Genomic DNA, 18,619 nt, shown 5'->3' with positions numbered 1-18,619 from the left:
AGAGAGAAAAGAAACATATCACTAAGGATTAAGGATGGGTGACAATGGAACAATGATAACATCATTATGCAGTGTTTTGCCTCTTGTACCCCCATCACTGTCATGTTTTTCTGTGATTATTTCAGCCTCAGGAAAATGTGCTGCTTACTGTTTATGTCAGGAACTCAAGATTACTGTTTGCATGATTACAATATCAAGTATGATGTACGTAATGCATGTGATAATATAGATGTACCCCTCAACTAGCTCCTGTCTTTAATCTTCATTCAACAGTAAAAAAAACCCCAAACCAAAACCAAAACAAAACCAGTAAGTTGCAAATTCTTGCAGCCTCATATAGGCCTGAATCTTGTAAGGTGCTGATTACTTTCACTCCAGTCTAACATAGGCCTCAAGGACATAGACAGTCATTACTCAACTCCAGAGGAGTACTTACGTACTGAATATTAAGAATGGACTAATGCCCTTCACTGAATCGGGGCCAAAGGATGTAGTTCTTATATATTTACACTGAATCAGAGAGCAAAAATTAAACAAACAACTTCTTTCCAGGCTGGAAAAGATGCTTTCTCCTTCTTATTGATTAGTCCTTTTTGCCTTTGAGGCAGGTAGGTTGAAGGCCTTCTGTTTTGAAGAAGAATTGTTCTTGTTTAGGAATAAAACAATACAAAGCCAAGAACACAGTCCCTTGCATTGTTAATGCAAGAACAAAACCTTGCATTAACAGTGTCCTAGCTGAAGGCAAAGGAGCAACTCCCTAAAAGTGAAAATGCTATATTTACTTACTCATTTTTCTAATGCAATAAGAACTAAATTGCTCATACTTTATGTTTTTAAAATTTGTACTCAAGGACAAAGCAGCCCAAACTGGATTTATGAACACTATAAATTCATCAAAACAAACAAACAAACAAAAAAGCAATAGGATAAAGGTTCATTTTCCTCCAACATTCAAACACAGGCAAATAGGTACTTCCTGAAAACTGGGAGAGATTTATATCTCTTGAAAGGAGTAAGTCTTCATGCAGGAAGAGAGGGAGTACTTTAAAAGGTAACTGAAGGCTATGCATTTTTTTCATGCAGAATCCAGGAACCCTTACACCTGAAACCATCTTAAATGCAAAATGAATACCTATGGGCTGAAAAAATTATGTGTTTTTACTGCTGCAATATACAAAGACAAAACTGCTAGTCACCTATAGCTAATGCTACTGGCAAAAATCCATTCTCTAGCTTTTCATTTAAAGTGGAATGATTTTATAAATGTTGTTTTGTTTTTATCATGAAAAGCTTGTTTCAAATTTCCCACATAAGATATCCATTAAAGTACTTTTCAGCTCAATGCAACAATGACAGTTTAGAAAATGCTTTTATACCTTAACAACCAATCTTGAATGGGAGTTTCAAAAGTAGTGGTTTCACCCACAGAGCATATTAGCCACTTATGTTCCACTTAAGACCTATTTTTGACCTCATTTTCAGCATAAGCATAGACTAGGTCTTACTACCTCTCTCTGCATTTAAAAAGAAGTTTTTCTCTCTTTTCCCCTATCCTTTTTCATCTGCTCTAGATGACATATATGGAAAAGTTCATGTGATTCACTGAAGGAACATTCCAGCACCTCATTCCACTGGAAGATTTTTGCTGCTCTGTGGACAAACGCAATCGATGAATAAGAGGGAATTTTCTGTCTTATATCTTCCTTGCTCCTTTGTATACTTGTCTACTTTATAACCATGATCATATTTTCTAGCTATGTCTTACAGGAAAGAGAATAATAACGTCCTGGGGAAGCAATCAGTATTTTCGAGCTTTTTACTATTATATATGTAGACAATTGTAATACCTGCCACTGCACATAGTAGTACCCAAATAATTTCAAAAAGGAGGTTGGTAATGGTATCTCCAGGCACAGAGAGGGGAAATTACTAGCTTCTGGTTACCCAGAAAGTCAATGATTAAGCTGAGAACTGAACCCAGGATTTCTGAACATTAGGCCAGTCCACTGGCTGTTTTGCCACACTGCCTCTGCCGTAAATCCGTTTGATAGATTTTTCAGTCATGGAACATTAAAGCTCTTGTCTGATGAATATATTTAAAGAAAACAGTACAAACAAAAGCAAATGTAACACTTAAATTATCTGAGATGTACTGCTTTGATGTCACACTTGGATAAAGCATTTCCTACTGGAGACCTATGTACACATATATATATACTGAAAAATATTTTAGCCAGTACCACTAGCTGGCATACTGGTATCTATTTATGTCTGAAAAGGGAACATAATCAGTTTTAGTTGGTTAAGTACAACCTGAGCCAACTTTTATGTTATGACCAAAAGCTTGGCACTGTGGTAGCAGTGGCAAGCAGCAGAAAATTGCTTACAGTGTTATTTGCCAGATTACTCGAACGATTTACATTGGGTTTTCAAGAGAGTTTGAAGTATTAAGAACTTATGATTTGGAAAAACTTTGGACTATGGATTTTTGTTCTTAGTTGCAACAAGATACACAGGAGAGGGTTATGATATAGTATGACTGACTAGATGAAGCATTTTTTGATATAAGCCACCTGAAACATTTAGGAAGTTTGAAGTGTTAAGGTATTTTTTTTAATTGAAGATTTGGAGACCCAATTGATTTAGATTAAACCTCAACCTTTCACATCTACTTGTTTAAGATTCATGTTGACATTGTACTAAATATGGCAATACAGTTTGTATTCCAGATAAATTGATCTGACTACAAGCCTCACTCTTTAGTATGATTCTTACTCCAAGATAAATCAATATTTAATATCTCCTTCAACAGCCCCAGTAGATAATTTTAAACCTTTTCTCCATCCCATTAAGTTACCTTTAAAAATTCTTTATACAAGGCTTCACAGATGACTTCTGAAAAACTAGTTTAGGAAAAGCAGTCTGAAATTCATTAATTCAGATGGAAAGGGTTTTTTAATCTTGCTGCATTGTGCTGGTCTCTAAATCCACCTCTGTTTAGCTAATTCTCCTGCTCAGCTAATTTGTAGAATAAATAAATACTTCTTGTATATCTGTAACACAGATTTAAAACATAAAAAAAAAATACCTTTCTATTGCTTGCTATATGGGACAAGATATCTCTAGGGTGTGGACTTCTGCAAAAACAGGCTGTCCACACCCCTCCCTGACTCCCTTAGAGGGCGGGTACTCTGCATCATCAGATACCAACCTCCACCCAGCTCTAATCCTGCTGCCACATCAGCTAAAAGAAACAGTGATAAGCAGCAGTATGCTAGACTCAGGCACCAAACACATCCCAGCCTCCATTTTGAACGTTATAATCTACGGTCTGCTCCCTCTCCCCTCTCCACCCTCCAACCTGGTGGAGCAGCTAAAAAGGAAGAAACACATCTCTTCCCTCTCCCTCAAATGTCTCCCATGGCTAAGGGCCCCAGTGGGATAAGAGTCTTTGATATTAGAAGAATGCAAACAGCAAGGCTTAGGTTTGCTGCTTCTTAGGGTTTCAAAAGAGAGACGTAAGAAGAATTTCAAATTATTACATATTGGGAGAACTGAAAGGGATGATGCCAAAAGGCAAGAAAGAACTATATAGTCTGGAGATATCTGGTTGTACATCTACCATGCAAACTATAGGATCTTTATATTCCTATCTTTTCTTTCCCTTACTCTTATTTCCTACTCTGAGTTACACTCGAATTGCAGTTTCACTGCATGTAGCAGGGAAGCTCTCTCCCATTCCTCACCTTCCAACCTACTGGTTCCCAACACAAACAGTCCACAGTCCTTTAAATCTTCCGATTCAGCTATTTATGGGGTCATGTTGAAAACTCAGTGAGTTTTCACTCACTGGAGTTTATGAATAAAAGGGGAGAGGGGACTTTTTGTTTTCAAAGCCATGTTTTGCCACTTGTAAAGCAGAGTTGCTCAAATAGCTATGTCCTTCAGGGGAAAGTGAGCTGCAGACCAGGTTGCCAGAACCTCTTTGCACTGGAGAGGCACTGTATAGAACCTAGATAGTGCTTGCCTTTCTAATCTGTTGAAGATCTTCATCTCAGGAACTGTATCTGCTTTGGTTTGATTTAAAGCACAGACTAAAAAGGTCTGATCCTAAATGAGTGCTGTCATCACTAACAAAATAGAAATATTAAAGAAAAAAATAATGCGACTGATTAACTGACAATGCAGTTTTCAATTTTATCTCTATTCCTTTGCTACTCCAAGCAATCAAAAACGTTATAAATTGTGTATTTTGCTTATGGAAAATGTTCAGTGTTTAGCTTTGTTGTGAACTCAAACCCAAGGCAGATTTGGCAACAAGAATGCAGTTGTACAGAGAACATATCCACTATATAGCAAAAATACATGAAATAATATTCACTTTTCACCATGTAAGATGTTAGTGAGAATTCTACTGTGGAAATTGTGTGCTCTTCTATTAATTAATTAAAATGTGGCATACAAGAGCAATATGAGGATGTTGTTTTCATGAGACACTACGAGAGTCCTAGCAAAAGCACAGTGAGGGTAAATAGTAGGGAAGAGCAGCAGCAGGGAAAAAAGGAAAGGAAACCCAAGCTAACAGATCATTGCAAACACTGCAAGACAATTTCCTGCTCTCTCATGATAAGAGAATGATATAGACTTCCACTACCTAAACCATAGTCTGCACTACATTAGGAGCATTCCTAATACAACAGAAGTGGAATCTCAGAACGGTTGAAGGATGAATAAGTAATGTGGGTGCTGATTCAGAGAGGCACATGTGCTGAAATCCATCCCTTACCTAGCAAATGCCTTACATTAGCAGAACTTCAGTGGGGTCACAAACAGGAAATTAGGTGCTTTTTTTTCCGTTTTAACTGGATTCCTTATGTTCCCATAACATATATTCTGAGGTAGATACAGTAACATGGCATGGATAAAGGGAAATCACTTGATAAAACAAGGAAGTAGCACACTTCATCTCCTTCCCTTGTAGGATAACTCACACACTCAGTACAAATTTCCCATACTGCAGTTCATTACTTCTGCCTGTCCATGGTAATGAGTATATACTGATAAACTATGGATGGTTTTTGCACTGAATGGATCGGAAATCCTACATAGCAGAGCATGCTATTTAATGCAGCGAATTGATAGGTATCCCAGTCTATATATTGTCAGTCTGTAACTGTGAATATTAACTCAGCACATCCCTAGCAAAGAAAGAGAAGAAATAAACCTTGGGTGAAAGTGTGGGAGCAAACTTTGCAGGAAAATATTTTTCTTGTATTTACAAGTTTTGGGTTATTTCTGAAAGGAAACAAAGATTTAATGCACACTTCATCAGTGAGACATTTAGCATGATGTAGTGTGATCTGTAGTGTGATACTGAAAAATAAAACACAGGAGTTAGACAAAGGTCATGCAGGCAATCCCTTGATAAAGGGGTATCCCTTCTCAGGAAGAGTGCAGCCATACAACCTGATCTTATTCATGAGTATTCAAAGAGCTTCAGTGGCATCAGACAAGGAACAGAATTCTGGCAAAGAGCTGTCAACTGAATATGTTTTGGCAGCCTGCTGAACCCTTGACAGACCAAGAAGTTTTACAGTGCATGATGTGTTGGTGACTCACTGTGTACAGTTCTAATACACATTCTCCTAGTGATGGCTTCTATTTGTACTGGCATCCAAAATATAGCAAAGAGTGTTTGTGTGCTTAAAAATGGAAGGGAACAGGCATGTAAAAGTAAGATGCACTAAGCAAGAATCTGTCTGAATATAAAGATAGTTCACCTGAATAGGAGCCATATAACGAAATGGCAACTTAGCAATCGAACTCAAGGGTGCAAAGAAAATGGCAGTGAGATAAGAATGCATCCGTTGCCTGCTGTTTCAAGAAGCCTTTGGCAAGATAACAGTGAAAGCATGCACCCAGCTACTGATCAACATGGGTCTGACATTAAACCGCAAGTGTCCGTTTCTCTTACTGGCTGTTTAATAAATTGCTTTGGAACAGGTGGAGGTGAAGAGGAGATCTTTCCAAAACCTTGTCTCACTGTTCTCCCTCAGTTAATGAATGTCAGAAAGTGGAAGAGAACAGAAATTTGATATGTTTTCCCAGCCTTCCTTATAGAAGCATTTGCAACATGTTAGAGGCCACAGGCATAAAAGTGAAATACTGTGAAATTAATGTTGTCTGTAGATTTTCAGGATGTAAGCTGGGCATTTTCAACTTGTGAGTTAGGCATACTTTAGGTTTTAAAATAGTGTTATAACAGCTTATTAGGACTTGAATTTGATTTTAATATGAGTAATCTGATGTTGAATATAATTTATTACCCTGTTACACATTTCCAATTGAGATAGACCTGTTTATGGAGTTAGTATTATATGACTAGACATGGACAAGCTATGTGCAGTGAACAATTTATCCAACAAGTATATTCTTTCTTATCTTTTCAAACTAACCCTGGAGGATCAGCAATTTCTATACATGTATGAGTAACCTGTCAGTGTTCTAATAATGTAACTTTTGAGATATGCATGAACTATGCACTCAAATTCTCAATAGTTTGCTGCTTCTGATTTATGCTGTAGTTGGTCACCTAAGACAAATTATATTGTTTCAATGCCTGACTCAGTGATAAGTATTGCAACATTGCCTTAAATTACCTGAAAAAAAGCAACTGGGAATTCTCTCAGCCAGAAGACCTCCCAGGTAATGGAAAGCCTTTACTTCTATCTGCATGAACTCCTGCATCCATTAGCTTTAATACCACAGAAAAAATGATGAGCCTGCCTCTGGCATACCATTGGTAGGAAAAAGATGGCAGTGCTAAAGCATAGTGCAGCAAGGCCTGCAGAATTCCTAGATTAAATTGCTGTGAGTTCACAGAGTTGCTGTAAGGATCTATAATTACCATTGACACTGTATTAGGTACTGAAAGATCTCCCTGATACTGCATTTGTCATTTGATCAGCATGGAGCTTGAAGTGGGTGCTGCATCAAAGCCTGTATTTTTTATGAACAGGAGGTGAGCATTTAGGCATAAACAGGAAATGCTTAATTGTGCACAAATGTCCATGTGCAAATACATGCATAGAAATAAAAATCCATTTGCATGAAGATTTGTGAAAAGAAAACAAAGGAAGGAATAAGCATGGTCAAACTCCATTAATCAGATTTCAAACAAACATTTGCAAATACTGTTTTGCGTTATTTGTTCAAGTCTTTTTAGGACATAAAGGAAGACAATTTTACCTGCTAGCGTGCTTGTTCTTTTGTTTGAAGCAAAACAGTTAAGACAGCACAAAGTAGCATATAACCCACAAACAGGCAGCTGAGTAAATATCCTTCAACAGGGAGTGTATTTCAATTTATCCTACCTATTGATACTTGAGAAACAGGAGACATTTTTAATTTTAGAAAGCAATGAATTATCAGAGAAAGTAATCCCAATTTATCCTTACTATACTTAATCTACTGCTGTTAAGAGATTTATATTGGTGCAATGCATGTGGTCTTATGAATTTACTTAGACGAATACACAGAGCTGAGAAATAAATGGTTGTAACTTTTGTGGATGTCTCTGCCTGTATCTAAGTGTGAAATAATATGCAAATGTATTCTGTAGTTATCAGGACAATCGAAGAAGTCATATGATAGGATCGCGCAACTGCCATTCTGACCCACAATTTAAATTAGTGAATAAATTCCTGTCCTAGCAAATTTATGTTTGAACAATAATTTTCAACCTATCATTATTGTTTTGTGGAGAAACATAATAAAAACATGGAATACATTTTAGTATATACCTGCAAAGTCTCCTGAGTAGTTCGGGAAATGTATTGTACATAAGAAGATACAATCATTATGCTGTTACAGTCATCACATCTATCCTTTATGGCAGAACATCATCCTTTGGGAAAAATTATCCTTGTTGGTTTGTGTGAATATTTCATCATTCACCCTTGAGACCCATTTTAATCTAATTCTTTCTTTTGGGACTTTCTGTTGCTCCAAGATTTAAGGGAGAAGACCAAAGTAGGGCAAAGCTTTTATCCTTTTCAGAGGAAGTGAGACTATAAGCAGTATATTTGGCACTTTTTTTTTGAGCTGGAAAGGCAATAGAAGAAAGGGCCCAAATTACCTTCATTATTATTAATAATTATTATAATCATCGTCATCATTAATGAGATCTAAAACCTGCAGCTAGGCAAGCCCCTCAAGTAGACCTGACAACAGAAATAAAAGCCATAGTTGTGGTCAGCAATCATACAAGCATACTATTAAGCATAGGTAGTGGTAAAAACTCTAGTAGCGAACATTCAAATGTAAAAATAGCTATTAATACCAAAAGAGTGTGTTGGTTTCTTTCCTGAAAATAAGATTTTATTGTCAAGCACTCTTGTGATTGAACTGAAAGCATGAATAACTTTAAAACGTCACCTAATATGGGAAGTTTCTTCACTATACAGTGTGTGTATATATTATGTATGTGTTTATAGTTATTCAAATAATAATGTTTAATATAGGGTTTTTTATGTTTAGGTGTTTATTTATTATGTTTAATTTTCTTTTAATTTCTTACATATGTATATCATTATTGGACTCAAACTTTTTCTTTAATTTATGGTCCAATAAAGTTTCCATGAGTTACGCTTTGCAAAGATTGCGTATTTTTCACTTAATTAATTAATTTTGATCGTTTAATCAATAGACAAATAATTTAGATTCTATTTTTATCAGCCTGTACAGAATTTGAGAGACTAAGCATTTAACCACATGTCTAATATATTGGAACAGAAATGCACAAATTACCAACTTTATCGAGACAGTTTTGGAAAGTAAGGTAATTGAGCAAAATGCTTAAATACAGAGGTCTACACAGCAAATTCTTTCATAGTTGCAAAGCTGGATCTATGGTAAGATGGCACCAAAGCTAACTTATCTGTAAATTTAGATGACCTACATATGCCAGAGATTTTGCACTGTTTCTTTTTGTCTTTGCGCTGTCAGTTCCACAGTTTCAGTGAACATGTATTTTTAATGTGTAAATTTCAAATACATTATTTGTATGGCTTTCTACACATGGAATACAAAGTAAATCTGAAAAAAAGAAGTAGGTATACTGAAAGGCTTGAGTATGAATATTTAGGTGTAAATAGTAGTATTTGAGCAATAGCATGTGATCAATTAAAGGCTGAATTGTATGTTACGTACAGACAGAAAGTTAATGCTTCATGAGCGGCTTTAATATTTCTATCTATCTCTTGCATTTGAGTAACAACTTGACAAGATTTCATGCCCACAGCCTTCTGCACCTGGTTCTCATTACAAACCTGGCCTTGATAATGGAGCTATGTTCTTCTACAGAGCCTAATGTCAGCAATGGTATTTTCCTCCCATAACTCTTATAAGCTGAGTACCAGTGTTATGGCTGTATTTGACCTCTCTGTGCTTGTGCAGTTACAACTTCCATCACCTTCCCCACTAAATACATACAGATCAGAAAAAAAACATTTCTTTAAGTACAGGTACAATTTCTAAGCCTGTTTTTATTTCCTGTGATATCAACAAAAGCTAGTGATTTAGTAGAGGCTTCAGAGTTATATTAAAAATCAGTGGCTTTATTTTTTTCCTTGTGTGTTTGTAATGGAAATATTTCTCTTTAAAAGATATAGTTGGAGATCCAGGGTTTAATTTGTTTTTTTCAAGACGCTCTGCTTTGAATTTAATTTCAAATTACATTTTAAAGTTCTAATTGTAAAGCATAAATTCACTGCAACACTTCTCCATGACTGAGAGATATTAAAATCATTCAGCTATTCAAAGATGCATCCAATTCCTGATCAGACCTCACAATAGAAAGAAAACCAAAAAAAGACAATGCTTACTGTGCCCTACTGTTTTGCTATAAATACACTGATTTAGAAAACCAATGCAAGCACATATGACAATGAAATTCATACAAAAGCAAAAATCATCAACACCTTGAACTTCTCGAAAACATAGCAGGGAATTCCCTGAGTGATATGCTGCCTAGGAGGTCCAGTCACAACGCATACAAAACACCCTGCAAAAATGTTGCTTGGAAACATTTCCCCCCCCCATTCATTGTTATGAACTTATATTGATTTAATGCTTTATCTTATGCTGTCATGCAATTTCAAATATTGGAAGCAGCAGCATAAACAAACAGAATTTCTCCAGATACAAAACTAAATGTTTGAAGTCCAGCATGTTTTCCAGTTCTAATAAAAGGGGGCAGTATTACATCAGCTGAAATTCCGGATTGTCCAAATTATCATAAAAAGTGCTGGAGAAAGATACAAAACTGCTGAATTTCACTGAAAATAGACTGTTACTGTGTATGCAGTGACAAATCTGGTTGTCTGCCTTAGGGTAAAATTTTCAGAGCTAGTTCAATGGGACTTAAGCTCCTGTACTGCAGCTACTTCAGAAAATTCTTACTTGAGTCACTATGTTTCTTTTAAAATTATTAAAGAAATATTACACTTGATATAAAATGAAGGCACATTTTTCATGTAGCTAGGATAAGCCCTAAGGCTAGAAAGGAAATAACAAAATTATTGCAGTTTCAAAAAATATTGGAATGAAATATTTTTACATTTTTCTTTTCTTTTTTTTTTTTAATAAAGGTTTTTCAGAATAAAATACTGGTGCCCAAATATGGCTTTAGGAAGTTTGAACACCCAATATTAAAAAAAAAATCATTTCTTACATATATTATGTACAGCCACAAGCAGGTTACTAAATTCGCCAAACTCACAGCAAAGTATAAAGGACATTTGTTTTGCAAGAATTATGAGGACTGCTTGGATTTGTATTTGAAACTTTTTCCTATTCTGGGACATTTAACTTAGACAAGTCATTTATCTGCTATAAAATGATGGAACAGTAAAGAGGTTGTCTCTATGCAACGTGTCCTTCTATGTCTCAGAAACTTCCCAGGGAAAGGTTTGTCAACGGAGCAGAATGACATATTCAGGAAAAACAGGTTCCCAGTTGCAGTGTCTTTGTGAAAATCAGATTCTTCATTAGACAGATGGAATATACTCCCACTGAGTTGAATAAATTTCCTATATTCTTGCAAGAAAGTGAGACCACATTAACAGTTCCTCAAGGAAATCAGTCTTTCTTTTTTCTTTCTTTACAGTTCCAGATTTTCTATTATAGAATCTAAATATATGTATTTAAACTTAAATTAAATTATACCTAAGTGTAAGGTATATGGGGCTATATGGGGACCTTCCTTAAGTTGCAGTGACGACTAAGTTGGTACAACGCCTATCAAGACAGTACCGTAATAAAGGTAAGAAGTTTGCGAAACTAGTCATTTGCTGTTGATATTGCTATCCATTTTTTGGCCTAGTAAGGAGGTATTTGCCCGTTAATTACAAGTAGATCTAATATTTAACCAACAGAAATAAGCATCGAATTGAAAATGCTTACAGTTTCTGTTATGTCTCCCAGCAGACTCAAATATAAGCATTGACCTTATTTACTAGTTACAAATACTCTTCTACAAGAGACTAAAAGAAAAAAGAAAATATAAGATTTTCTTAAAAGATAAAAGCAAATGAGAATAGATCAGTCCCTGAAAATCTAAACCACTGAAAGATTTGTAAGAATCCACCAGGCCCTTATGACCGTGTTCTCAACTTCAGGGTGGGCATGACTACTTTCAGTAAAAGGAGAAAAGATAATTGAACACAGGATGAACTGAAGTGTTTTCTTAAGTGTTTGCTTTTTGTTTTGTTTCTTTTTTAAACTGACGTGAGACATAACTAATAAAAAAGATGCTAGTAACAAGGTGCTTCTCTTTGTCATTGTCTGAGAAATGCCCTGCACTTGCAGAAAAGACTGTGACTCCTGCCTCTGCAGTTGTTCTGTCTGTAATAGTGAATGTATGAGAAAAAATCTGATAAAAAACTGTCGGCAGCATAATCCAGTACTGCTTGCATTTAGAAAAAGCAATACAATGATGGAGTCATTGCAGGGCTGTAGACCATCAAAAGGAGATTATGCATGACTAGTAGCTTTTCCTGCAAAGAGTTCCTGAAGTGTTTTTATCAGGCAAAGTTTGTACGCATGTGCAGTAGCTTCATATAAATGATGAAGCGTAACAGCTCCAGAGAAGTTGTTACACTCTATTGTGTCAATAATCCACATATTTAACAGTCCCTAAATACAGCAGACCATAACACCTCCAAAGGGGTCGTTATGGCTTATCAAGTCAAATCCAAGAGCCTAAATATGGATTTGATCAATAGACTATAACATCTCCAAGGGTAAATAATATACGTTTTCAAGAATGTACACATTTTGCATACAAACTGTGGTCTATATTAGGATAAATTATGTGGATTCAACTTGTAAACCTTTGATTTATATAAGAAATAAGAAAGGAATAAAGGTTCATTGTAAGAGGTGCTAAAGTACCGTAATTCCCAGGAAGTAAGTGATGACTCATGTCATTTATTTTGGGGTCTAATTCTGGTTTCCTACTACAAATACACAATTACCTGTAAATCTACAAAAGACTGGGAATGGAATATAAACATAAAAATGTTATATTAAATTCTTCTTCTCACATCTTGATGAATAAGGTTTGTGGATAAGTAAATGGGGAGGTGGGGGTATATCTTTGGGTCTAGCAGATATGTTGTGATTATTAATATGGTATATGTTGTGTCTTGACTTCATATATTTTTCTGCAATGAAATTAAATTAGCTTCTGTGTATAATTTTTCTACAAAGATTTTCTTAAGTGTTTTTTGTCAGTGTTTTCATGCTTTCTGCAGAAAAAAAGATAGGATTGGGTCCTTTCAAAAATAGTGTCAGTTATCTTATAAATTATATAGCATTTTCAGGTTCATTTAAAGCCTTAAATCAAAGCAAATCTAGGCAATCATACTAGTTCAAAATACTAAAATAAATACAAGTAGCTCTAGCAATGCAAATTTTAAGTACAAAAGGGTTTTTTTGTTGAAGGTAAACATGGCTTGACTGGAAAAAAGTCATATCCTCAAAACAAAGCCAATTTTTTTATGAGTTTACTTTTGTTTATATCACATAGAAAGAGCTCTGTAGTCTATTTTCTCGATTTTTTTCTAATTCTCCCCCCTTCCCCCATGTTTGTGTTTTACTCTGTGAAACCTCTCACACACTTATTTCTTCTCTTTCCTCAGTCAGAAAGTAGAAAAAGTCAACTCTGCTATTATGACTCTTTGCTTTGGGTGCACTGTACTGGTTTTGGCTCAGATAGAGTTAATTTTAGTTGCCATGGTGCTGAGGTTTGGATTTGTGACTAAAGCAGTGCTGATAACACAGGGACGTTTTAGTTATTGCTCAACAGTGCTTCTACAGCATCAAGGCTTTTTCCGTTTCTTATGCTGGCCTGCCAACAAGTAGCCTGGGAGTGCACAAGACTGCGGGGCAGATGCAGCCAGGCCAGCTGACTCAAACTGACCAAAGGGGTATTCCACATCATACAGTGTTGTGCTCAGCAACAAAACTGGGGAAAGAAGGAGGAAATAGAAATGGAGTTTTGGCATTTGTCTTCCCAAATCAGTGTTATACATGCTGAAGCCCTGCCTTCCTGGAAATGGCTGGCACATCTGCCTGGAGATGGAAAGTAGTGGATGAGTTCCTTATTTTGCTTTGCTTGCATGCACGGTTTTTGCTTTACTTCTAAAACTGCCTTCGTTTCTCACAATTCTCTTCCCAATCCCACTGGAGAGGAGAGAGTGGTTGTGTGGTGCTTACCTACATACCCTAACCCACAACAGTACTGAGACTGAAATAACTTCATATTGTAGATGTCCATAGAAGTCAAAAGTATAGCCTAGCCTTAATGCTTCAGCAAATGACAAAATTGGACTGTGCCAGAGTGCTGCATGTTTTTGTTTTGGTCTTTCTGATGAGTGAATCTCTGTGAGCACTTTTAAAGCTTTGTAGATTTTTTTGAACAGCAGAATATGAACAGAGGCAATTTTCAATTCTGTCTCTCTAACCAAACACAAAGCTTTTTGAGATTTAAATGACACATTTTCAAAAAGGCCTAAGCCCAGGCTTTGAAGCTATGTAAGTAATTTTGTAAGCACAATCATTTGCACAACAAACTATTACCAGCTATCTGAACTTGAAGACCAGTAACTGACCAGAACTCAATAGCTTTTTTAAACCAGCTGCAGGCAATTAATTTGTCATCTTTTTCTGGTGCTGGCTTCTAGCTACTCATTTATACGAGCCCAATTACCTGAACCCAATTTCTGAAAATTTGGTCCTGAAAACATAGGGTCCCAATTCTTCATAAGAAACCAATCCAAAATTGAAACTATGTTATCAAAGCTTCACTGGGATTATGAGAGAAACTATGCACAGTCTTCTTGGTATACAGTTATTTCAACTTTATATTTTTTGAATTGATCTATCATCTCCTTCCCCATTTTGATCATCCTCCCCACCATTTTTAGAGTATAAGAAATACAACATAATGTATACTAAAAGGCAGAGGGTAAAGGGGGAAAAAAAATATTCTAGAATTCTGTTTGTGCGAAGGATGCTTCTGGTTTTAATGTATTTTATACTTGCTGTAAAATATAAATACATTCCCTTAGTAAGTACTCATGACTGACTTAATTCTTTTATTTTCTTTAGGATAGACAGTGGGGATATATTATCATTTAAAATGACTGATTTATATACCATTTTTGTAAACTCTGCCTTTTCTTGCATCTATAGAGCAAAGCTAACAGAATAGCATACCAAAGGTAAAACCAGAGAACGTATTACAACTTTTTCCTGCCTTAATGGTTCACTGCACGGTACATGCTCAATAAATAAACCCAGCCGGATTATATAAGGGCACTGGGAGACTTAAAAACAGATTTCTTTGCTGCAATTTTATTCTTCGATTTTAAAAGTTGCAAGTACTGCCATGAAAAGTCTCCCCATAAAAGATGGCGTTTGAGGATGATGTTGTTTATGTTTGTTAAAGAGTTCCAATTGACTCTGCTATGTCTGCAAGTGAAAAAAAAAAAAAAAAAAAATTCTTTTCCTCTTCCGGCCTGCTGTATAACCTCAGTTTGGATGCTCTGCATCAGTCTGTATATTGCTAGTAACCGGCACAAAAAAGAAATTTCAGATTAGTCACTGAAATATTTACTGACTCTGCTCTAAAAGGTGAAAGATGAAACAGAAACTTGTTATATCGAATACAAGACATAAACATGGTACTGAAAATACTCAGGGGCAGATCTGATAATAAGTGGATGCCATTTTTATACTTATTTTTCAAAGTCAAATCAAATGTTAAGAATTCTTTTAATAGCCCTTATAGTGTATTAGATATTTTTAAATGTCAAGCCACTGAAACTCACAAAATCTATTTTTAAAAAAGCATAATTTTATAAACTCTTAATACTGATCATAGGTGTGACATTTACTTTATTTTTATAACATGGCCTTTAGTACCCTACCTCTTAGTTAGTTAAGACAAACACTGACTTTACAATTAGAGTGTTGTCGGAATATGACCTGCTTGATCAGTTATTAATTTCTTTATTTTTTCATAGTATCAATCTGTATTAAATGAGTTTTTCAATGTTGACATTTAAACTAATGCTACAGGAAATAAATATTTATTAGCCTCTGAATTTGACTTGTAAAAGCATTGTTAATCCTGTGTGGCAACAGTTTAACAAATCTTTTTCATAGACACTGAGCCTTTAGCTTGTTTTGAGTACAGCAAACAACCTATCAAGCAAAAATATAAAATGTAGATTAAAAGGTATGTATCAATGTTTGATGGATCTGTTTACAACATTTCTTTGCCTTTCTGCGCCTTGCTAGAATCCATTTACTCACTGAGTATTTCCTTGTGGGTTGAGGAAAGATCATAGTATCATCAAATTCCTGGGTTTAGACATAGTTAATATTCTACTAAGTCTTATACTCAACCAGGACTAAAAATTGTTAGTTTGTAGAGTATAATATAATCTTCCCTCCCACAAGATACAAAGAACCTACCCTTTAATATACAGATATAGAATTTTCATTAATGAATTATAGGCATTGAAAACTACCCGTTTTTCAATTTTTTATGTTTTTGGTTTTGGGGGTTTTTTGGGGTTTTTTTTGTTTGGCTTTCCCCACCCCACCCCCCCAGCAAATAGTCTGAAACACTAGTTGCTTTATAGGCTAATGAATGTGTCAGTTTTAATTCATTACTAAATTGCATCATACTGTTCCTGTTTGCCAACGCCATAGTGATTACCGGGATAATATTTTTCCCTCTCTAGTTAACAGGAATGAGTATTGTGGTATATAACAGATTTTGTGTAAGTCGTGAAAAGTAACTTGTGTGCTGTATTTTTTGCAGCATAAGCCACCTCTAGGGAAGCTAACAGAGAAGCATTCTTCATCAAAGGCTGCCTTATAGCCCAGCCAATTGCCTGATTCCATGTTCACTGGCTCTGTTACACACACAGAGACCTGCTCCTGGAGCAGGTCTTGTAGACCCTGGAAAGGCCACAGAGCAGCACAACACAAAGAATTTTCCAAGATACTTCTTTGTCTACTGAGCAGTCTTTAAAGTGTGTGTGATTGATAGAAACAGTTTCCTCACCTTCCGGATATGATATCCTGCTCAGTACAATGCTGGTCGCATTCTCCCACTACTTTCTCTCATTTACCGTTACATTGTAGTGCCCTGTTTCATTTTAGTGTTTGGAAACTACAGCCAAGATTCAACAAAGAACTTTGATCTCTAATTTCCCATTGAAACTAAGAGACAAAAGCACTGTTTTGAGCCTAAATTCTTTGTTGCAACTGAGTTACAGATTCAAGCACACTCAGATACATTCAATAGCATCGTAATATTCAACCATGCTAGTATGTAACTGGCCTTTTTGCCGTATTTATCAATCCAGTCATTCTCAAAAGCACAATTCAAACTCCAGCGACTACAGACAATTGTAGCTTCATCCAATTCATTTTCCACATTGTTATATGCATGCTTACAGCTTAATCACATGAGTGCACAAGGCTGGTTTTTTGAATGCTGTCATGTAAATGTAGAGCAGTTTGTAGCACAGTACTGTGAACTGACAAGGTGTATTTAACGTGAAATCAGAGATGGCTAAAAGCTCTAAGAAGAAATTTTGTATGGAAATAAGAAGCTATTTGCAGGGAAAAGAAGAATGACTGACAGACTGTGTGGTAAGGGGAGACATTACCTTTTCATTCCTGCAGTTGTTTAGACCCATGTTATTCATGGAGGGCAATTTTCCATCAACACCATGTGGCTGCTGTTGCTGCTGCTCCCTCTGGATCTGCTCTCTCATTTTTCGAGCCTCCTGAATGGCTTTCATTACTGTGTCCTGGTCCCCAAATAGGGCAGGTGAATTAAGACTGGAAAGGATATCTATAAACAGAGATATAAACACTTTATTTAGCTAATTATCCAAATTAGAATCTGGGGTAAGCACTCAGCTCTCACACTGTTAAAGCTGCACCCAACTAACAAAAGGAGGAGGAGTGGCAATTGTTGCCTGTTTGAAGGCTGAATTTATCTACAGAGTGATTGATAAGCCTGTGCACTTCTTTTGCTGTTATAAGAACAACCCCTGAAGTCTTAGCATAGCCTCATATGGAGGTATCTTAGCATATTCATGAAGTCAAAGTTCAATGTGTGTTTAAGACAACAGTATGCCAAAGCTTAAGTGGGAATCCTTTCACGTATTCATAATAATTAATAAAATGAACAAAGAAGGAGAAAAAAAAAAATAATCTTGTTTTCTTGGCCATGAAAGTCTATGTCAATTTTTAGAACTTCTTTATCTATATAACCATCACTCTGGAGATTTGGCTTTCAATTTTAGAAGCACCCACAGTTACTTTTGGGGGACAGAGGTTGTTATTACCCTAACATGAGTCTAAAGCTCTAAATCAGTAGAGAAAAAATGGTTCTCTTTCCATCACTCTGGACAGAAAGAGAAACTCCTAAACATGCATTAGACTCACACTAAACATTCCTGTTGCATCTTAAAATGCATGCTAGAGATAAAGATGAGTACCCCAGATATAGTTTCTGATTTGGGACTAAAAGATAGCAGTTAGTTGGTGACTGTTTGTTTTGTGTTGCTGTGATGAACTTCAACTTTTCATACATGGAAGTATCCTCTATACTGCACATAGATAGATTTGCATGTATACATTCTAGCTAGGAAATTCTGAGCAATCAAAGTTTGTTCATGACCTGTGCATTTGCCTGACAGGCAAATGTCTTCTATAAAAGCTCTGAATTTGTTAGTTTTTTGTACTTACTAACAGTCCAGTATAAAAACAAACACACACAAACAAACAGGCTAAGACTTGGAATTCTCCTTTAGAGATAAATTTCATACTCTTATGACTTCATTGAAGTTCAGCTGAGTAAAATATAGCAAATTCAACCTCAAAGGACCCTGAATTCTTTTAAAAGAAAAAAGGTTAAAATTAATGGTTTGTCATGCTTTATCCTGAGAACCAAACAGTTGATTTAATACTGTGGTCTAGATGAGACGCAAACTGTGATGTTTTAGATGGAACTGTGATGTTTTCT

General features: G+C 35.8%; 1 protein-coding gene across 19 annotated transcripts in view; it reads right to left on the bottom strand.

The window, feature by feature from the left end:
* SOX6 (SRY-box transcription factor 6) overlaps positions 1-18,619 on the bottom strand; it is a 379,634-nt gene that overhangs the window by 48,289 nt on the left and 312,726 nt on the right. For all 19 annotated transcript variants that reach the window (XM_030481391.1, XM_030481392.1, XM_030481383.1 and 16 more), the window contains one exon: positions 17,253-17,440. In XM_030481391.1, the coding sequence (XP_030337251.1) occupies positions 17,253-17,440 (188 nt within the window). The remainder of the gene's footprint in view (positions 1-17,252; positions 17,441-18,619) is intronic.

This window comes from Strigops habroptila, chromosome 4 (assembly GCF_004027225.2).
Source record: "Strigops habroptila isolate Jane chromosome 4, bStrHab1.2.pri, whole genome shotgun sequence".
Classification (NCBI taxonomy): domain Eukaryota; kingdom Metazoa; phylum Chordata; class Aves; order Psittaciformes; family Psittacidae; genus Strigops; species Strigops habroptila.
This window is presented reverse-complemented; position numbering and strand designations above follow the sequence as displayed.